At 37.4% G+C, this 23,152-nt stretch overlaps 1 protein-coding gene across 2 annotated transcripts in view; it reads left to right on the top strand.

Annotated features, from left to right (window-relative positions):
• The window catches only part of Kiz (kizuna centrosomal protein), a 113,578-nt gene that overhangs the window by 78,309 nt on the left and 12,117 nt on the right, over positions 1 to 23,152 (top strand). For both annotated transcript variants that reach the window (XM_076848914.1, XM_076848915.1), the window contains 4 exons: positions 995 to 1,160; positions 2,124 to 2,189; positions 15,268 to 15,372; positions 17,507 to 17,603. In XM_076848914.1, coding sequence (XP_076705029.1) covers positions 995 to 1,160; positions 2,124 to 2,189; positions 15,268 to 15,372; positions 17,507 to 17,603 — 434 coding nt within the window. The remainder of the gene's footprint in view (positions 1 to 994; positions 1,161 to 2,123; positions 2,190 to 15,267; positions 15,373 to 17,506; positions 17,604 to 23,152) is intronic.

The raw sequence follows: 23,152 nt of genomic DNA, 5'->3' as shown, positions 1-23,152 counted from the left end.
TGTCTTTCTGTCATTATCAGATAGCAGTGAAAGGTCACCACTACCACCTAAGTTTTTTCTTCAACTACCTTAGCAAATTGTCATTTTTTAATAGGATATGGAATGATGTGATCAATGGTTGTGTACTAAACATTTAACTCTCTTACCAGCATATTTTTATGTCTTTGGGGAAAAATGCTGACTGAAAAATTAAAAGATATGGGAACCTTGGTCCTATTTATTGCCACTTTTTCATCTCTCAAGTTGGCTATGATAAAATCTGTGTCCCCCCCTACTTAAGAAAGACAGTCTAGTGCACTTTGAAAAAATATAGGCAGTATGGCAGGTAAGTTTTCCCATCTCAACAGCAGACTTAAAGGCAAAGTGCAGATTTTCTTTAACCTTGATTGAAGATTAGGATTTAGAATCAGGTCAGTTATCTTTTTGCCCAGTGTATCTTCCTTGGCCACAAAGTTTTTCTGCCATCTTCTCATTTGGAGGGAGTTCAGGAGTCACCTCTAGGAGGTTGGGGATACTTCATGGTCATGTTTTTTTCCAGATGTCTTTCTCAATCCAGACCACCTCTGTGTTACATGCCTGGAAAATAGGATTTGTGCAATGAAAGTGTAAATCTTTTCTTCAGAAAGGAGGTCAGGCACTCTCACTTTTATATATATTGAAGGAAGGATAAAACAGCCCAGATTAACAGAAGTGATCACATCTTATACACATAATTCACAAGTAGAAGAACATTTCTGCTCTACATAAGATTCATTCCTCAAAAAATATGTTATTATAAGTGTAAATGGTTGTGAAGAATTAAGTTTTGCTGGAAAAAATAACCAGATGTTATTTTATCTTGAGGACATTTTAATTTCAGTTAATGTTAGGAAGCAAATTAAATCCTAAGTAAGGCTTAACCCAAAATTAAATTTGAAGGCTGGGTCTTTGAGACCAAGGAGAATGTGGTTACAATTTGTTTTGATTTCTTTGTGCTTTCTTTGAAACACTGTAGGCAACAGCATTATTGGAAAAAGCCCTTACAGAAGAGTGTGGTGATAGGTCAGCTATTCATAGTAATGAATCATCTTGCAGCTTGCCATCTATTCTGAATGACAATAGTGGAATAAAGGAAGCAAAACCGGCTCTATGGCTCAACAGTGTTTGTACAAGGGAACAAGGTAATTATTGTTAGTCTATCCACAGCCAAAAGGCATTCAGAGTGAATATAACATCATCTTTCTTAAGGTATACCTATAAAATACCACTGACTAGAAGCTATCTCTGATTTTAAGATGCAAAATGTTCTTTGTTTTATTTCACCTTGCAATAGATATATACATTCTCATTTAGTCCAACAGGATTGGAAAACTTAATTGTAGGTCTGTAGCTCTGCAGAATTTCTAATGGAGTAAGAATTTATAAGTTCTGGAATCTTAGCAAATCTAATCAATTGGCAGTGGATAATTTTGATCTCATAAAGATAAAGATGATTTCATTAAAATGATTCTGTGAAGTACTATGAAGTTTTTGATGCCACTTAATTTTAAACATGCTTTTAAATTGTAGTAGAACCTTACCAGAGTCTACACAGATAATTAGGAATCAGTGAATTTATGCTCCAAATTTTAATAATCAATTGTTAGTACCGAGAAACTGTGGTTATTTTAGCATTACTAGTAAGACCTGCCAGTAAACCACTTTAATGGTATTTCCAAGACAGCTATGAGTTGCTTAAAAAATATCCAGAAGTCAATTTACATGCAGAGGATTTGAGGCTCATTTGTTTTAAGTCCCTTCCAAATTTGATAGATGTCAGGCTAAATTATTTTTCATGACACCAACATAGAGACACCTTAGTATAAGTTTCCTCTTAGAAGCCGTGCTATTTCAGACAATAAATAAACTAATCAAAAATAGGAATGAAGAGACAGTGAAAAGAAAATGAATGGCAGTTAAAAGCCCAAAGTGGAGCTAGGAGGATAACTTAGTAGTAAAGCACTTGCCTAGCATGTGCAAAGCTCTCTGTTCCATCCCTAGCACAACAAAAATAGGGAGGGAGGGAGGGAGGGAGGGATAGAGGAAACAAAACTCTGTTCCATCACTTTGAAATACATTTTTATGATCATGTATTCAACTTTTAGAAGCTTCAAGTGGCAGCAAAGACGAAAGTAAGGAAGAAAGCCTGGCTGCAAAGGTCCCAATCACAGGTAAAATTATGGTTGCCTGACAGTTTCAAACACAGTCTGTAGTCTTTTTACATAACCAGAACATTATAATTAGTGGTTGTGAACCCTGCTAGGAGCAAGTATATTCAACTACTGTATGCTGGAGCATTAATTATAAGATCATAACATACAAACTTACATTATCCTAGACTAAGGTGGCAGAAGACCATGTCCATTGAACTCCTCTTCATCATGATGTTGTTATACGTTTACACACGTGAGCATCCTCCATCATGCAGCCTTTTAGCACCTGCATCTGTATGAGAATGGTCAGTCCCCAGAGGAACACCCAGTCATTGCATGATGAAGTACAGATGTTTCTGATTTTACTCTTTTCTTTCCCATAATAATTACAGGTGTATCCATAAAATAAGAACAGGGAAAAAAAGTTCCAGACAGGAAATTTTCTGGTGCTTCATTACACATCCTACCTGGTAATTCAAAAATTTCACCAGTCAGCCTTCATCAAGACCTATTAAGATTTCCGCACAAGTATTAGGTGTGTTTAGAGGGAATCTGAATGATATAATTACTGTTTTTAGGTTTAGAATATCAACAGCAGCAATTAGTATTCTAAACAGAGTTCTATTTATTATCATCTAAATTTACTAGCACCTTATTTTGTAAAGTGGTGTACTACTTCATTATAAATTCGAAGGTCTGAGTTTAAATATTTATACAAGTAAATACACCATTGCACCGAGGTATTAAGGCATGCATCTACATATGTGGTAGTTTTGTTCTTGTTTATAAGCAGAAAAGAATGGTTTGTTTTTATGGCAGTACAATTCATGGCATGATGATTAATTTTTTAAACTCATGCTTCTGTGATGAACTCTGGTTTTAAAAAAAGGAGCTTATAATAGAACAATTATTATTTATTTTGTATATCAGATAGTATTTCACTCCAAAATACAGGGGTTTTCTTTCCTTTTAAATTTTTTATTTCAGTGATGTTTATTGTTTTGAGAAAACTTTATGGTCCCCACTTGATTATTTTTATTAATAGGAGAAATTTAGAAGATCCTAAACTGAAGATAACTAGGAAATCATTTGGATGCCTTTTACTTGTATTTACTTTTGAATGTAGAAGTATGTAATGAATGGTCTCTGGATTTGTTTGAGTTAAAATTATAAGGCTTATTGAGGAGAAACCAGAAAATGACCTCATTGCCCATTCTTAATTCTCTTTTCTGTGGTTTTCCCCATCTCCCTTGCTGTAAGTAATGCCCCCAAATTAATGTGAATGTTATTACCTCATAGACTTTCTTTTTTAAAAATTTTATTGGTACATTATAATTATGCATAATAGTGGGGTTCATTATGTCATATCATACATGCACATAACATAATTTGATCAATCCCATTCCCCAGTATCTACCCTTTCCCCCCCTCTTCCCTTCCCTAACCCTATTAATCTGCTCTACTGATCTTCCTTCTATAATTATTATTTTCATTAGTGCATTATAATTATATAAGCAGTATTCATTGTGGTGTATTCATACATGGACACAGCATTGTTTGGTAGATTCAGAATTCATTCTCTCCCCCGTCTCCCCCGTCCTTAAGTTTCACATAAGAGAAAACATTCAATCCTTGACTTCTAAATCAGGCTTATTTCACTTAGCTCAATGTTTCGTCCATTTACCAGCAAATGACATAATTTCATTCTTCATTATGTCTGTGTCACTTACTTTCTCAAGGTTTTAAATCTTCTTTTCATGCAGAAAGAAGTATGATGTGTCTAAAAGTAATCAAGGCTATTTGCAATTAAGACTTTATAAAAGAAACAATTCCAACAACCTGCTGGACATGAAAAACTTTTGGAAAGCCACTTACTTGTTAGAGCATTGCTGTTCTCTGTCTTTGCCACCACACTTTCATTCTTCTGTCTTTGCCCCAACCCTTGAATCTCCCACAAAGTTTTTATTGAAGGGTCTTTTGCATCTTGGTTCTGCTTAATACTGTTGCTGTCATTGTAGCCACCTTGGTCTCTTAAGTTTCTGACCATCATTAAATTTTTGTGGTTTTGGCATAATTATTTAGAGATTTGTGTTTTAGTAGAATAAAGCAAGTGCATTGTTTGATTTAAGACAGATTCCACTCACCCCTTTCTAATAGTTCTGTTGGAGTATGGGTTTGTGTAGGTGCTTACTGGTTGTGTTTGTATGATCTGAATTCTTTCTAAAATATTCCAAAGAAAAGGAATATCAGACTCTCCCCTAGAAGTTAAGGCAGTATAGCAGTTGAGCCTAGGCTTTGGCATCGGCCATCAATGTCTTTTCACTCCCTGCTCTGTTTCTCTACCTACTGAGCCTTTGTACAGAGAAAGTGGACAGGATTGTCTTCCAAGTTTAAATGCAGTCATGTTCATCTGCCACATAAAAACTAGATACTTGGTACATATTATGTCTGATGTATAATAATAATCTTGTAAATAATAGTAGGGTTGTTGGTCTTCTGTGCTGGTTCTAAACCAAAATTCTAAACCAATGATATCTAGTCAAAGGAACCACACAAACAAACTCTAAAGAAGAAAAGAAGCAGAGGAAATGGGATGCCGTGTCACAGAAAGAGAAATTTGATGGCAAGCCCCCAGATGGTGTCTGGATACCTCCAGTCTGTCATTTGTCATCTGCTTACTTTCCCTGATTTGTGATAGCCTCTTAGGACTAAGACCAGCCCAAGCATGGACCTACTGTAATTTAGTACCACCAAGTTAGTTCCTGCAAAATTTCCACTTGAGTACACACTTGATGATTTGAATCCAGAAGGATGTTTACCTTATCAAAAAGGAATCTTGAAGAGAGTTTCATGTTACTTTGGGACTTCTAATTAGGAAAACTTAGAGAAGAATCTCAGAAAGCTGATGGAGTAGCTTCCTGGGGTCTCATTGGTCAAAGCTGGATCTCTGCCCATGAGTGCCTGCCTGCCCCTAGTAACCCTCATGTGCTCACAGTTGAAGGCATTGCAGGGCACCTGATCACCAGGCAGCAAGCCTCCCCTAATGTGCAGCCTTATAAGTGTTTATAGACAATGTAGCATTTTTCAAAATGTGTTCTATGCAATGCTTCACCCAGAAAGTACTTCAACAATGTGTCATTTTTTATGGCCAAACCCTGTGTGATCTGTCTCCCTCTGCAGTATACAGAATACACAGGGAGCATATTGAAGATGTGCAGAAAACCTTCAGTGGAGAAATTATTTAAAAAGTATGAACGTAGAGTTTCAAATAAGTTATCATCTATTTGAAAATGGAATCCTTCCGATTAACAGCTAATAGAATTAATGTTTCATGGAACATGGAGTGGGAAGTACACAAACATGCATGGAATGTTTTTTAAAACAACCAATCTAATAGGGGCAGTTTTCTCATTACAGTAAAGTTATCTTTGTTGTTTCCTTGTAGTTCTGTTTTGTATAAACCTCCCTGGTGGACAGTATTACTTTCGAATGAGACTTTAGGTTACTCTAATATAACTACAACCAGATGTTTTAGTTAAAAGCTACATGTTAAAGCAGTTCTTCAAATTGACCAGATTACAGTAGTTACTTTTTTTTTTTTAATTAGGCATTGAACTTAGAGGCGGTCTACCACTAAGCTACATCCCAGTCCTTTTTATTTTGAGACAGGGTCTTACTAAGTTCCCATGGCTGGCCTTGAACTTGCTATCCTCCTGTCTCAGCCTCCAAATAACTGAGATTACAGGCATTAAACATCACACCTGGTGCTGGTAACTTTCAGTAGTCCCAGAGTGCTTTTCTTTAGTGTGGGTCCTTCTCTCTGTGTCTGTTAGCTTTGCAGCCATTACAGAAGATACATAGTAAGGAAAGAGGGTGAGGTGGGATCCAGGGCAAGTACAAGAGGTGTTGGAGTGTGAAACTCTGAAGTTACACCATTTTCACAATGATGAAACACCTGGACATGTTTAACCTGAGAAAGGCATAATGCTATCTTTAAATATTTGAGAGACTGCCATATACAAAGCAGAACATTTATAGAACATAATTATAGAGTATAGTTCAGTAACAAAAGAACTTTCAAGCTCTTCATTTCAGCAACACTAAGCTGTCTTCCAGGTGTAAGATTCTGTGCCAGGTGTTTGAACTGTGGCAGGAATCGTGGCTCTCTTAAGGGAACAAATTCCTGTTTCTGGGAACTTTGGAATCATTCTAATACTGAGACCATAATTCTTATTCTATACTAAAGGAATCAATATGCCAACATTCTCATATTTTATTTTCCCTTCTTATTTCCTGATCACCCCAAAACTTGAGTTTTCTTGACAGAGGGCTCATCCTTAAGGAGTTTGCTGTCATTCCAAAGGCATTTGCTTTGTTAATCACCATTATGTGAGTTTTCTGTCCTAAGATTTACGTAGAAGCCCTCATGTACACAAATCTACACACACAACCAGAGTAAACATTCCCATAGTCTTAACAATCTTCTGTTGTTAACACAGTCTACACTTTTATTTGTCTGTTGTTCTCATTAAAGTATCCAGATGGAAATTAAAGATTAATTTTGATATCTGTATGTAGTTTTCCATATATAATAAATAGTATCATTTACATGTGTATTACATCTTTTCTTGTGTTGAATTCTGGGATACCAACAACAGCACAGACTGGGCCCCTGTCTTCAGTAAGTCTCCATCATTTCTAATCTTCATAATAATCCTGTAAGGTTTATTACAGGATTATTATTAATAATAATAATAATAATCCTGTAAGATGTAACTCATCTTACAGTGGTCAAACAGAAACTTAGAAAGGGTATGTCTTGCTCGGGGCTATGTAATTAGTGAGTTGTATCAGGAATAAAACTGACTTTAGGATTTGAGTCCTGAATTCCTTTTATTCTGTCACCCTGTCTCTCGTGTTTTACTAAAAAGGCAATTGCAACAGAATGTCTGATTCAATCAAATATCAGTGTATATCATAACAAAGATGAGCTCCACAAGAATGCTTTTGAAAGCAATGATATACAAAGCCACACCTTTTCTTTCTCTTGGGCTATGCCTGGAGAAGTAAGCAACTCCCAACAATTTCCAAGTACAGGTTATACTGAGAGGAAAGTGGGGCTAGTCAACAGAGCTAGGCCTCTGAGATCATGTGAAGGTAAAAGGAAATTCTGAACAGTGTTTCCCAGAAATACTCAGGCCAGGAGGACAGTGAGGATTATCAATATTATAAGAGAATATTGCCCTTTGAACTGCTTATAACCCTCCAAGGTCAAATTCTTCTGTTGGAAATTTTGTTTGTATTTACACTAAATTTACCTAAATTTAACTTTTAACAGTGAGTTTTCATTTTATCTTATATTAAATGTCATGAAAATCCAGCACCTAACACAGTGTTTGCCACATAGTGGACACTTAATTTGTCAAACAAATGAATAAAAATGGGGATATTAAGTAGTTTCTTTAAATTATTGATTCAGACCAGAATACTGTCTCTTTCAGTCATTTACTCCACCAATGCTTTTCCCACCCACGTGCCCATCCTGGCAAAACTCATCTCCTTAAGCTCCATGTGAAAAGGGCTCTCTGCTTTTATCTCAAGAGGATTAAGCCTCTAAGAATGTCCATTCAGCCTCTTATTCTTTTGACACCAATTCTCTTGGTCAAGCTGTGTTGAAAGTGGTTGCCTCACTGTGCCATTCCTCACTGATATTCTTTGGCAAGCTGAAATATTTCAGGTCATACTAACACATCCATTTAGCATCTTTCCAGGGGGTCAGCATAGATTTGCAGGATGCCACTTGGAGTTCTGGGGGACTACCTCCCCAAACATTGTTATTTGAGTTTTACACTAAATTTGAAAAGAGTTAGAAACATACAATGGCCAGGTTGTCATCAGTGATTAGATTTATTCTGGAAGAAAAGACTGCACTGACAACTTTGGACCTCCAAAATATAGTGGCATATCATCTCCAGTACCAAGGCTTTGCTTAGAATGTGCTTCTCCTGTCTTGTCCCAGATGCTTTACTAATTAGAATCAGTGGAAACATATTACCTGCTGTGCTTAGGACAGGGAATCCCCTACTTATATAAAACCAGGGAAGCCATCATATGCTGTGGGCTTGTCCATTGCAGTCTACATGGCCCTGTCTCTTGGGCAGGAGTCAGTCTGCTGGGGCTTCTCCCATGGGGCCTCCTATCTGCTGGTTCCAATAGCCAGCATTCCTTATTTCATTGTTGGGTGGTGGTGTTTAGTTAATGTGGTCATTAAAGAATAAAAGACACCTTTCTGATGAGTGCTGTTGATGAGTGCTTCTGCATTCAAGGAAATTAACTGCTTCTATGGAGAGAGGCTCCACAGTGGTTGCACGATAGAATCCCATGTGGGATCCCCATGACATACCCTTGGCCAGTTACATTAGAACCCTTGGTGGATGGAACCTAGGAATAAACATTTTCTAACACATCCAGGTGAATACCCAAGTTTGGGAATAGAGCAGATGTCTCAAAGCCATCATAGTGCCTTCGTAGATCATATTTTGAAGTACCACCTAAAAAGTTATTTAGGATTGGGAACATATCTACATGCAGATATCAATGGTATAGCACATGCTTTTCATGCAAGAGGCCCTGGGTTCAGTCTTTGCACAGGAGACAAACTAAAAGAGAAAAGAAGTCATGGTTTAGGTATTTTGATAAAATCGGGGCCCAGAAGGTATATTATTTTCCTAGAGCAGCTGTAACAAAGTACCACAAACATAGTGGGACATAGTGGCACAAACTTAGTAGTTTCAACTACTCAGGAGGCTGAGGCAGGAAGATCACCTGAGTTCCAGAAGTTTGAGACTAGCCTAGGCAAGTCTCAAAAACAAACTACCATGAACTTGAAATAACAGAAATTTATTCCCTCACAGTTATGGATACAGAAGTCTGAAATCAAGGTGTCAGCACAGTTGTACTCCCTCCAGAGACTCTGGGGGGAAATTCTTCCTTGTCTTTTTCAGCCTCTGATGGCTTATGGTGGCACAACTTCAACGTTTGCCTCCATCTTCACATTATCTTCTTTTCTGTCTCTGGGTCATTTCCTCTTATTAAAGGGACATCAGCCATTGGACTTAAGGCCCACTGTAAGTGCATGAGGATTTCATCTTGACCTTCTAGCTAGTACATCTGCAAGATCCTATTTCCTAATAAGATTACATTCTGAGTTTCTGGATGGACATGAATTTGAGTGGAGGTGGCTGAGTAGGGGAGATACTATTAACCTGCTGTAGTCAATGGTGGGAGTGGGGGGGTCCATATTTGACATTTCTAACATAGTTTATCTCATACAGATTATTCTTTCTTTAGATGATAAAGATAATACTGCCATTATTTCTGATTCCTCTCTTGAATTATTAAGTACAAATTGATTAAAATGTTTTTTAAAAAAGTTATTTAGGATTGGGAGCATAGCTCAGTGGTATAGCACATGCTTTTCATTCATGAGGCCCTGGGTTCAATCTTAGCACCAGGAAAAAAAAAGAAAAGAAAAGAAAAGAAAATTAGCTTCTGATCAAGATTATACTGACTTAAGGGTTCCATGAGTTTGAGAGTTGAAAAATCACGTCCCATGAATAGTGTTGGAAGTATATCCTTTGGTATGCATGGGGAATCAATTGCAGAATTCTCTTGAATACCAAAATCTGCAAAGACTGCAACTCCCATATATAAAATAGCTTGGTATTTGCATATATTCACAAACATCATATACTTTAAGGCACTTCTAAATGCCTTAGGATATGTAATACAGTGTAAATGCTATGTAAATAGTTGTTATACTGTCTTGTTTAGGAAATAATAATTTTTTAAAAATCTCTACATATTCAGTACAGATGCATTTTTTTCTCCCAAGTATTTCCAATCTAGGTTTGAATCTGGTTGCAGAACCCAGGTATAGAGAGGGCTTAGTGTAATATCCCCAAAACTGTCTCAGATAATCTTGGGAATGTTCATTAAATACCAGTTACAAACCTGGCATTTATTTTCAAGTTTCAGTGTTGAGTTGCTTCATAGAAATTAAGAGAGTAATGTAAATCTCTGTCTCGTGGGTCATCCCCATGCAGCTCCTACAAATTAAGAGTTGTTCATCTCCTACATCAACTCTCTTGGTGAAACCACAGAGAGAAACCTCTGCAGTAAGTTTACAGGCCCAGGTCTACTGGAGGAATTGAGTTTATCATAGAAAGTCTGTGAAAAGTAATTTTTGTTTTGGATCAAAAATTATTATTCTCAACTCACATAGACTTACAGTTTTATTTAAAGTCCTAAATATAGGTGAATTTTCTGGATTTTAAGAACTGAAAAGGCACATACCACTTAATATTTTATCATTTTTGTTTGAGCAAATTATAAGATAATTTCTGGATATTCAGTGATGATATTTGTCTTTTAAATTAACTTAAGAAATATATCTTAGACATTTTACTTTATTTTACAAAAGCAAGTAATAACCCTATGGATAAAAGATATTTTTCAAGTTTAGTTTTAAAATTTCTAACCACTTCATCTAGGAATAGAGCTTATCCTTACTCGAAGATGCCCAGTTTTTTGTGGGTTCAAGGTTGTTTTTTTCTAGCTGTAGTGATGATACTGTTTGCATCTCCCTTTGTTTTTTCCTGTCTAGGTCCAACTCTTTTTCATTAAGGATTTCTGCAGAAGCTATGGGCAAATTCCCTGCCTCCAGACACCCTTAGAGGCTGATGAGCCACGCCTTTATCTGGCTCTTGTAATAGATTGCAAAAAGCAGTTGTTCATCAGATATTTTCTTCTTCTTTTTATTTGTAGATTTACAAGTATTTTAGCAGGTGTACATTTGCATATAAAAGAGAATAAAAGATAACTTAGGCTTTTTCTTTCTCCTTTCTTCAACATCATCCCTCTCCTACCTCTCTCTATTCATCAGGTTTTCACTTTCTTTCTCTAGCTGTTTCTATTTTCTAGACACAAAATATATATCAAAAAAGGAAAAAAATAGTCTTAGTGATCCTTCAGCACTGTGCAGGAAAGTGGAAGATTGGGTTCAGTCAGCTTATGTAACAAAGTAGGGACAATATGTTTATCTTATTGTGTCATCAGTCTGGAATAGACAAGGATAGATTTTAATCTCCTGGAGTTCGATACTACAAAGGATGGGACCCATTGCCATGTTTTATGATTGAAACTGCTATATTTTCCACTTTCTAAACTCAAATCTTGACACAGATTCGAGTATATAATAGATGCTTGACTGAGATTCAGAACTGCAAGCTTGAGCACGTATGTGTATTTGTTTCTGTATATATGAGAACATTCCAACTGAAAATAATTGAATCCTTTAGAAATGTCTGTTTTATCTCATTATTTTCACTACTCAATAGTTTTTGAGAGTTTAATATTATTGTTGGGAGGAAATATTTCTCTGGAATTCTAAGTCACAGGCTAGGAAGTGAAGCCTTTAATGATCACTCTGTTCTCAAATTTTCAGACTCAGGTTTACTTGTGGCTCATGTGTCTTTTACATCATGAAGTTGACATCCTGGCTGTTTGAGGAGAACGTCTGAATTGCTTGAAAACCCCTAGCAAAAAGTATTCTCTTCAATCCAAAGAGTCTGTAACCTGGTCCATTTAATACAGATAGCTACTTAAAAATCTTCATACAACTCTTGCAGCCTCCCTTGATAATGTTCCAGGGTTTCAACCCTTTCAACAAAAAGCTTTTTTCAGCATCTAGCTTGGTATCCTTTGCCTGCAGTTTCCCTAAGTGTTCTTGTGCCACTTTTAGTAAACATAAAAATTATTTACTAACATCTAGTTTCTAGGTTGCAAATGTGTTTCATTTAGCTTGTGCAGTGTTTCATGTAAAGAAAAAAGAAAAGGCACAAGTCCAGCAAGACTAGGCCCACTTTCCCACCTGGCAGCAATAGGCTATAGCCATTGAACAGCTGTTCCTGTGGACAGGGGTATGTCCCCCAGCCTGCTACAGGGCTCTCCTTTTTCATTGTGTCCACCTGGACAGAGTCACTTCTTTGTGTACTTTCTTGGCTCTAAAAGGTATCTGCAATCATAATACCCTTCCTGTCTACTCCATTTACAATATCTGTCTTTGAGCTCCCTCCCTTACCCAACTTTGTTTCTATGCAGACTGCGTATCCTTTAACTTCTGATTTTTTAAAATCAAACCCTATTAATTTTGTTTTTCTTCTTTGGATCATCTCCTAATCCTTCGTATGTTGTTTTGTGCAGTAATTATGACTAAAATAAAATAGTTCTCCATAGGGAGAACTATTTCAGTTCTGATACATCTGACTCTTCAATCAGAGTGTCCTGTTCCTGTGCTGGTTTGTGTCTCTGGTCCTGCCTCAATTCCTTTTAATTCCTCCAAGTGTTTGCACTTCATCTTTGTTCCTTGTAAACTTCACTTTGTCCTTAAATCGTCAAAAGAAGCATGCACTGAGCAGGTAGTAAGCGACATGTCCAGCAGTCCTCAGCCTGATTTTATCAACCTTTTACTCAGGTCAGGGCCACTACATCCTAGATAAAAATTGATTTTCTCCAGGCAACTATCAATGACTCTATGATTGGAGAAGGGCTACAGAAGGCTTATAGATGCAATTCTGGAGAATCCTGGTTAGGAAAGGGTAGTCCTGGTGGGATGCGATAGGAGAGTGAGCCATCTCCCTCCAAGTCTATAGGTCAGCAGAAAGCAGACTTGGGCAGCCTTGAGGGAAAAACCTGATGACTGGGCCTGAGTCCTTCAAATAGGAAAGGAAAGAGACCAGATAGAAAGTGTGGGGAAAATGAAAAGGGCCCATCATTTTCAGAGTGTTGTTTAAAGTCAATTCACTTTACACTGATAATTTTCTCCCTTCTCGACATTAGCATTATCTTATGTTTGGGCAGAATGCTTAATTCCCCCAAATCTGAAATTATTTCATAAGCCTGACATTTCTCCCAGAAATCCTCTTCCGAAAGTCCATGACACAGTTTTTACCAGTTTCTGAAAAGCAGGAGAAGTCTCCCTGGAGTCAGATGATTTTTACCTTGAAATAGTAGATAGGAATTGCAAACTCTGGTCTACTTTTGGGGGCCAGTAACCAGGATCTTTTTTTTTTTTTTTTCTTTTTTTGAAACAGCTACTTCCCTTTTTATTCTTTTTTTTAATATTTTTATTTTTTAGTTGTAGTTGGACACAATGTCTTTATTTTATTTATTTATTTTTATGTAGTGCTGAGGATCGAACCCAGGATTGCACATGCTAGACGAGTGCTCTACCGCTGAGCCACAACCCCAGCCCCTCTTTTTTTTTTTTTTAGTTTCAATCTTTGCTGCCTCTCTTTTTAATTCTTTTTATATTTATATTTTTAGTTTGTTTTTTTTTAAGGTGGACACCATATCTTTATTTTACATTTATGTGGTGCTGAGGATTGAACCCAGTGCCTCCTGCATGCTAGGCGAGCACTCTACCACTGAGCCACAACCCCAGCCCCTCTCTTTTTTTAATTAAATAAATTTAATTGAATGTAGTAATAGCTTGTGGTTATTAAGATATGGACTGGTTTCCTAAGAGCTGAAAATATATATATATATATATATATATGTATATTCTTTACCTTTAAGTTCAGATATTCTAATTTTTCCTCCCCAAATCACTTAACAACACATTGGCAATAGTATGGATATTAGGATCAATTGAATAGTGTTGCAGAGCCATCCTGTTGGAGCCATACTTCCACCAGTAAATACTTTCTACCCTAGGCCACACTCACTATATTTTTCCCTAGATCTCATGATTTCCTTATTAAAGTTTTCAAAATATTAGTTCCATCACATCAAATTTATTTCACAATCCAGTAAACTAAAAATGTGTTGCCTTAGGATTTCTTTTCTTTAGAGTTAAGAGTATCAGATCCATAAGTATTTTAATTATACAACACTTAGTATTCCCAAGTATGGTGCTCATTTTAAAGACTCGTTTTTTTAACTTGATTGATTCTCAGTAAAGCATACTTTACTCTTCAATGTAATAGTTTTTATTTAGTAATAAAGAAGTAGCACTTAAGTTCTTAAATTGAGCCAGCAAAAGCAGGAATACAACTGATTCCTGACATCGTCAGCAGTGGCCCTATAAGATGTGGACAAGGATGTTGTTTGTCTTATCTGTGCTAAAATTCTTGATTCTTCAATTTCCATTTCATCCAGATGTCCTCAAAACATAAGGTAATGGGAAAGGTTATAACACTTAGGTCCTTTTCATAATTTTTGATTACTGTTTTTCCCAAAAACCTTCAATGTAACTTGTAGCAAATGCCATTAGAAACCCTGCATGGCCAAGGACATCCTGAACCTGAGCCAGGTCTAGGCTGCTGCTGACCCTCTGAGCATCTGGCTTTACTCTCTTCAGATACCTTCCCTCTTCGACCCCATGGGGTTAAATCCTCAATTGTGGGACTCTGAACTTACCCTTCTGTCACTGTCCTTCCTGACCCTATCACCACTCACCCAGCCCTCTCCCAGAACTTCCCAGCTCCAGTATAAGAACCTGAGACTTGGAGCAGAGAGCATTCCTAGTGACCTGATCACCTAGGAAGTCAGTACTGTTTCTTCAAGTTCATTCCTGGGAGATGCTTCTGCAAGGTCTGGATGCAAGATATTTATTGTACTATGATGTTGAGCCTATCCACAGACCTGCTCCCCTAATAACGGGCATTTGCTGCCTCATATGTTCTCTTAAAAACTCATCTTTGAGTCTTGAAACCTGGATTCCACTAAATTGTGTTTTTTTGTTGTTGTTAGAGTTTCTAAAAAGATGACAGTTCAAAAAAAAGTCATTTTTACGCATTTGAAATTTTAACATTATAGGAAACATTTAAGAAACTTCTCTGGGGGGGCTGGGATTGTGGCTCAGTGGTAGAGCATTTGCCTAGTATATGTGAGGCACTGGGTTCGGTTTTCAGCACCACATATAAAAAAATGAATAAAATAGAGGTCTATTAACTACTTAAAAATATTTTTTTAAAAAAGAAACCTCTCTGGAGAGTAGAAAATTTAGTATTTGTGTGCTTTTTTTAAATTATAGAAACAAAAGCCTACAAGTTGCTGAAGAAGTCTACCCTTCAGGATAATACAAACCAAATTGAAGACAGATTTCCAAAGGCACATGCTTCTACATCACAATTTGCAGGTAAATAAGGGCAAATTTAGCACTCAAAGCCAGTGTCCAGAGGTCTAGGCAGCAATCAGTACTGGGTTGAGGGAAAGGTGGTCATTCTTTGAAGGTTTCTGGAACTTGCTTTGTAACAGTTTGAAACTGGATCAAAATGAATAAGCACTTTTTCATCTTAGGGAAGTAGTCATTTGGAAGTCCTTCCTTCTGGATGTGCACTGACCCAGCATGGAAGTTTCCCCTACAGACCTTTGGTTCTGCCTGCCATGTAGCTTGTCACTAAACACCAGAGGAGATGCCCCAAATTCCTTCTCTTTTCTACATCTCCTAGTTCTTTAATCATCAAATGGGCAGAGTTGTGCTGGGCTGCCCTCACTAGAATGTTTGAGGTTTTTGAGTTCTTTTAACAAAAAGACTAAAAATCTTGCTCCAAGCATGACAGCTGCTTAGCAGAAACACATAATCGGGAAGGTGACTCCACAAATATTTTTGGTAAGCATCTTTTGGTACCTAACTTTCAGGTGCAAAAGATGAATAAATTTGGCATAAGTTGTAGTTCCTTGGATATGTATAAAAAAAAGTATGGTACTATTATTAATGTATTTATAAGTAAAATGATACTTTATAAATTGTATAATCAAACATCTTGAGATTCAATTCCCTCACTTCGTAGCCCAAATTATATTGTATACTTTGTAAGACTCCAAACATTCCAGGTAGAATCACACAAGTGCAGCCAGATGTCTATTAAACCCAGCAGTTTGGGAGGTTGAGGCAGGAAGATCACAATTTTGAGGTCAGCCTCTACAACTTAGACTCTCAGCAACTGAGTAAGATCCTGTCCCAAAATAAAAAATAGGAATGGTTGGAGCTAGGTCGTAAAATGACAATGGGATCGATTTCCAGTGTGTATGGAAGAAGAGAGAAAGGAAGGAAGGTGGGTGGGCAGGCACAAGTGCTTCTGGTGGTGTTGGCCTTCGTTATACTTAGATAGGGCCTCTGGTTTTCATTTCTACATGTGGTCAGGAACTATCTTTTTACCCCTTCTCTCCCTCTGATCCTGGGACCTTTTTGAGTTCCAATGGGAAGCAGAAGGCCACTTTGAAGGGTAAAGGGAAACTTCACAGCACTGTTATAGGTAGTGGTGTAAATGTGCTTTGAACATAGATCTTACCTCCAAATCTAACTGTGAAGAAGCAGTTCATTTCTCAGTTACTTTCTGAATCAGATATTTTAGGTCTCTGTCCCTGGACCTGTCACTACGGAAAGCCACTTAAACCTGGAGCCTCAGTTTTCATTTCTAAAAGTCCTTTTCCTACTAATCATGTTGGAGACTCTATTGAGCCTTAGTGTGAACACATGGTTCAGAGAGGTTACAAGAAGGCAAACAGGTTACAGATTAGAAACTCAGTAAATCCTTTGCTAAGAAGCCCATGCACTATCTGTTTGAGATCTTAGGTGACTACCAACTAAGAACCAGATGTAGCAGAAATATCCAAGGCTGAAAGCACCCAGGAAGCAGTGATCAGAGAAGTTGGGAGCAGTGGATACAGTTTAGTTCCTTCAGCCCTAGGCAAAGAGGTGGATTGTGTATCTTCTTCCTCCACCTTTTCAGACTGGGAAGAGTGGCATTGATGGTTTTTCAGTGCAGATTTATTCTCCTCTGTGGGGTGAAAAATAGAGGATTTGGCAGAGGGGCTTAAAAGTGGATGGGGTAGGTAACTATCACCAGGAGTGTCGATTATTTCTGAGCCCCAGCTTCCAGCACCTGATACTTTGGTGAGTTGTCGCTGCCTGTTTGTCATAACAATTTGAATTATCCAATACTCCATCCCATGGTCGAGACTTATGTGCTTATATCAACATGTATCTTTGTCATTTAAAATAGGGTTCTTTGGGTGGTTTTATTTTTTACATTTTTACATTTTGTGGCTTCTGTTTGAGTGTTACAAGGAAACCCCCTCATTTCTTTTCAGTATGTTAGCAACATTTCAGTCTGCCTCAGAAGCTCACATGACTTCTTTGGCTTGAACAACATCTTTCTCTGTTGGTGTTTGTTTTACCAAAGTTAGTGGGAGGCCGCTCATCATTCATTTGTTTCGTTGCTGCACAGAAGCTAAGGCTCGCTCTCCACGTTTTGTGCTTACCACAGGTTTGAATATTGGCAGCAGTACACTCAAGACAAAGACAACTCACAAAATCCCTTCGGAAGCTAGTTTTTCATCTAGCGAAGGAAGTCCTTTGTCAAGGTAAAGTCGTGAAAGCCTCTTTGAATAGCAGCAACAAGATGAGAAATGTCACCATACAATGAATTAAACTCTGGCCACATATTATTTTGTTGTGTGACTTGATGGAGGGTGATGGTTTGGGTTTTTGTTTATCTAAAATAACAGTTGAAACTTTAGTCTACCTTTGAAAATATTTGCACCAGAGCCAAGTATTGTTTTGCAGCTGTTGTTTCCTTGGTTTAAGACTCAATTGACACCTCAGTGAACCACAAATTAGCGTCTACAGCTGCTCTCAGTAGGACTGCTTAGAGACCACACAATGGAGTTTGTCAGAAAAAGGGCAGAGAGAAAACATCAGGCCTTAAAAGAAATAAAGTGGCATTTTTCTTCTTTCTGAGACCACTGATACATAACCTAGCAAATGTTGGATATTAAGTTTTGTATTCTTCTTTTATGTCAAGTATTTAGGCTACAGTACTCTTTCCTTTTCTGGCACTTTCTTATTTTACTTAAAGAACACAATTTTTTTTCCTCACATTTGTTAAACAGTGAAACTTCTTCTGTAAATTTTTGAACTACAATAAGTGAGTCGTATGCTGAATTTGTCATCAGGATAAAATACCAATCATTCAGTGGCTTCAAGTCTTAAAAAGAATTTATAGATGGGAATGTAAGCAACTATCTCTTGAAATGCCTACCCTTTTGCTTTGGGCTAAATATCATTTAAAACAGCATAGCAAGTTTCTTTTGTAATAGCATCGCTCATTAAAAAGATGTCCTTTAGATGATTGCATTACGTTTGAATCTACTACTTGACCCTGGTGAAGTTCTAAAACAGGAACATTTCTAATGTTATGTCTCATAATATAAAATGATCTGATCCAGAAATGTCCTATTAAAATGAACTGAAAATGAAAATGAAAAGAATCTTGCTTTCATTTATATTTTGTAAAAAAATTACAATATTTTAGGACTTGGAATATAATAAAATGAGGTAGGTTTTCTAAAAGTCTTGCTTTTTAAACTTGACAAGCATCCAGATTGCTCATTTAATTATCAGAAATTATTGTCTTTATATTCAAGTTTTTATCCATATTGTTAAAGAAGGTGGGAGATAACTGGGTCAGGTAGTCTTAAAGTATTATATTATTATGATTATATCATAAATTCAAGTTGTTAAAGGACAATAAATTTACAGATAGTTTTCAGGGTTTAATGTTACAGTTTGGCTTAATAATACACCCCTATAGGTTTAAGATTATTAGAAGTATTTTTCTTCATTACATTTTTTTAGATATATGTATATATATATATATATATATAATTTTTATTAATATTACTTTGTATTTTTCCTCACAATTTTTAACTAGGTATCATTATTTTTAACATGAATATAGAAGCATTGCAAAGAGATCCACCTTTTTAAATGATATTTTTTGACCACATAGAATTTGCATATCATTTGGGGAAACTTAATATCTTAATGACACTGAAATTACCAAGAACATGAGATTGCTGTTCCTTTATTTAAGTCCATATTGGTGATTTTCAGAGACATTTTTCCTCAGATAGGTTTGGTACATATATATTTTTTTTCTCCATTACATTTTAAAGACATTAAAACAATTCTTTTTAAACTTACTTTATATATGATCTTTGGGTAGTTTTTAATACATTCAAAAGCAATTGGGTTTTGCAGAACATTTTATCAGCTTGAAAATTTCACATCATGTCTATATTTCACCAACTAAAATTGAACTTTTTTGTTCTCAAATTAAGTCAGGGACCTTTTCTTATTACTATTGCTTCTTTATGAAAATGAATTACAAGTAATCTTATGACCTTTAAGGAAAAAAAAAACTCAAAAAGATCTTCAAGGAACCCTTAGTTTTAGACACTTGATAATAATCCAGTGATGAAAAGACCTGGCCATCGAGTGCCTGGGTTTGGTGTGCTGTTTGTTACAGTTTAGTTCTTGTGCCGGGTTTGGTATTGTTAATACCCCACCCTGGGCTTTGGAGAGCTCTGGTTTTGCTGTTTGTGCCTGGCTTCACTGAAATTTCTTAGAGGCTTACATTTAAGGATCCCACTTACTGCAGTCACTCCTTGTGCTTTATTGCTTTTACAAGTGGTCTCGAAACCCAGTACTTGAGAATAAACATAACAGTGCAGCGCTGCTGTAGCACTTTTAAAAATTCTTCTTTGCTCTATTTTGTCAGTGAGCTGATGAGCGACCTCAAAAAAAAAAAAAAAAAAAAAAAAAAAAGACCCCGCTGGACCTAAAAAAAAAAAAAAAAAAAAAAATGGCTTCCTCTGATGTCCTAGAGACAATAATTATGATGTGCTAGTTAAGCCCAAACTACAGCTGAGGGATTTTACTTTAAAGCAGCGGCTTGGGCGCAAAAATGCATTTATAGCTCTTTGTCTGCACCTCATTATGTGTGGGCCTGATTCATTAAGTAATTGGTTTGCAGTTGTTTACATGAGTATTAAGGCCTTCTTTTCAGCCGCCTTTGAGAGATACATTGTGCAAATGTTGCCTGTGATGAATGCAGAATGAAGGCCAGAGGGTCCGTCCTATTGGCTAAACAGTGCACTCTGTTGAAAAGCCAGAGAAAGGGATTGGGTGCTGCTTTGCATAGCAATGACTTTCTTAATAAGCGTTACAGATTAATACACACAAGCTATAAAAGATGCAAAGAGATACTCTTAGCACATTTATACATGCTCATTTCATTGTGATGGTGGTGGGGTCTGGGTGCTTTCATATTCCGTTTTTCAGAGCAACGGCTTCAGTGCATGAGCCGTAATAGAATCCGATGTTTATTGTATTATAAATCACGGGCAAGTAGGCAGATCGGCAACAGTTTATTATTAAAGATTCTTTCAGTGTAAATCTTTTTCTACCATTGTATTTGCTTTAGCAAAATCATTTTGTGGTTGAGTGGGGATGAAAGGCATAATGTACGAAGGAGTGAGTCCTAATAGGAAGCCGTTCTCCAAGTAAAGACCACTTGTTCCCTTTTGTTCAGGGGTGCATGCCAGAGCTTCCTCTCTTCTGCAAACATTGTCTCGATTTACCTTCCCCAGGAAGCCGTTTTCACTCTCCCTGATCCATTTATTCAATGGAGAGTATATCTTAAATGCCTGCCTTGTAACTTCAGCTTACTGGTTCCTGCCTTGTAACTTCAGCTTACTGGTTGGTTGGAGATGCCAGGTTTTGCCAAAAGAACCAAGGGGTGTGTGCTTGCAACATAATTTCCTGGAGGAAAGGTAGCAGAAGTCACCCAGCCAATGCACACTGATAGGGCCGCTGTGGGTGGCATTCCGTGCCAGCCATGCAGCAATAGGAGCGACCAGTGGGGGGCGCCAGCCTGCTGCTGATGCTCTGATGGGGGCCCTGGATTCCTTTTGCCTGGTCACTGTGCTGTTTTCCCTAGGATATTATAAAGATTACAAAGAACCAAATTGTCCAGTGAAATAAAAATGAGTTTTTCCTGGAAGTTCTTCAGTTTATCTTATAAAAGTGCCCATCTCCATCTCTGGCTTAGCAAATCTGCATTCTCTTTAAATTCTACTGAATTAGCAGCTTCCAAAATATTTCACATTTCTTATAATAAGCCCATCCATATACTTTGATTTTTTTAATACACAGAGCAATTCTGTAATATGAACAGTACACTCATTATTTGAAGGGAAGAAGTTAACAAGTTGTCCCCAGGCAGCTGAAAAATGGTATTTGTTGTAGGATCCTCAATTAACCATCAGGGGGCACTCAGACTTTGTCAAATCAAAACAGCCTCCAATTTGAATGGATCTTTAAAACTTAAAATTAGTATTTACAGATTTATTGGCTTTGTCATTGGACTTTTTTCTTTCTGGATTATTTTCTTCTATCTTTTTAGAAACCTATGTCTGCTTTAGGAAATTCCAACTAAAGATGCTATTAAAGGAATTTAATATTGATTTCAGCTAGCAGTCAAAATCATAAAATTTTTAGAATTCAAAACCTAGAGACCACAACTTGAGTTAATTATTTTGAATCATCATTATACTAAGTCCCTAGAACTAGAAGGACACTACTTGGAGCCATTCCTTGTTCCCAGCACCAAACTATAGACTGTGCTCTTAGCAGAACCCCTCAATTTCATCTCCAAATTCAACTGACATGTCTTCACAGTGACAGCAATTTGGATATGTTTGTTAATAGACTTTGGATATATTTTTCTGTTACCAAAAAAAAGAGATACTGTCCATGCAGTTGAGAGTCAATGTGTTATTAACAGGACATCCCCAAGATGTGCTGTTCTCCAAATTTCTCCTCCCCTGAGAGCCAGGAACAAGAATCTGAGTCCTCAACCCAATATCTTCACCTCTGTTGCTGCCTATCTTTCAGAAGGCCCTTGTCACCTGCACCCCCTCTAGCACAGAGAAGCTATACACAGTGTGCCCTTGCCAGCCTATCTCCTATGTCCCCTGCTCCCAGAATATGTTTCACAGCACCAGGCTACGTGTCATACCCTGAAACAACATGCTGTTCCATCTCCATGTCTTTTATACCTGTTCTCTTGCTGGAATGCTCTTCACCTGGTTTCCTTCAACCTTCTTAAAGTTTCCTGAGCAAAGGATCTGGCTGTACAGGATGCCCCTCCTGTGGCCCCTGGGGCTGTTCCTATCATAATCTAACACAGGCACCTTCTACTCCCTACCCCCGTGTAAGCTTTCCTTTGGGGTGGCAGGTTTCTCAATCTCAAGCACTGAATAATAGTTGAATTTCCTGAGTGAGTGAGCATCAATATAGAGTTTCACCGTTTACTGAGGTGTTATTTCTTACAAGAGTCAATAATACAAGTGACCTCATCTCCATATGGCATCACATATAGAGATATATGGAGTCATGTATGCTATAGTTATCTGCACAAGTGGAATATGTGTATGTGTGTGGGTGGGTGTGTGTACACATGTTCAAAGAGAAATATCATGGTCAGTTTTGACTCGGCTCTCTCTGCTCTGCATTACATTTTCACAGTTTCAGGAAGCGGAACCTGGAGGAGTGTACTTATAGAGAATCTTATTGGGTCCCTTCTTGACTGCTGTCCTGTCTGCTGATGGAAAGGTTATCTGGCTGTTGCCCTGACCTTGGCATAGGTGTACAGACTTTTGGCACATGTCAGGAACCTGGAATGTCATCCTGCAGTTCCACTGCCATCAATTCTCAGCAATTCTCACAGTTTGCCTATATCACAGTTAGTATTTTGGTATCTATCTTCCCAGTGGAGCATGAGCTCCTTGAGAGCAGAGATCAAGCACCAGGCTACATGTCATACCCTGAAACAACAGGCCATTGAAAATCAAGTTTTAGGACAGGCTGAGAGGAGATAGGCCTATGTTTCCTTGAGGGGTCTGACAGGTAGGAACACTGAGGATGACCTGTCAGAACCTCAGAGGAAGAAAAGTGCCTTAGCTAGGCCTTAAAATGAGTGGGTAGGCAGAGTATTTAGTCTTAAAGTTTCCTGAGCAAAGGATACATGTCAAACCCCGAAACACAGCTAAGTACATTCCTGCCACCC

This window comes from Callospermophilus lateralis, chromosome 3 (genome assembly GCF_048772815.1).
Source record: "Callospermophilus lateralis isolate mCalLat2 chromosome 3, mCalLat2.hap1, whole genome shotgun sequence".
Lineage (NCBI taxonomy): Eukaryota > Metazoa > Chordata > Mammalia > Rodentia > Sciuridae > Callospermophilus > Callospermophilus lateralis.
The sequence above is the reverse complement of the archived record's forward strand: the minus strand, read 5'-3'. Positions and strand labels throughout refer to the sequence as shown.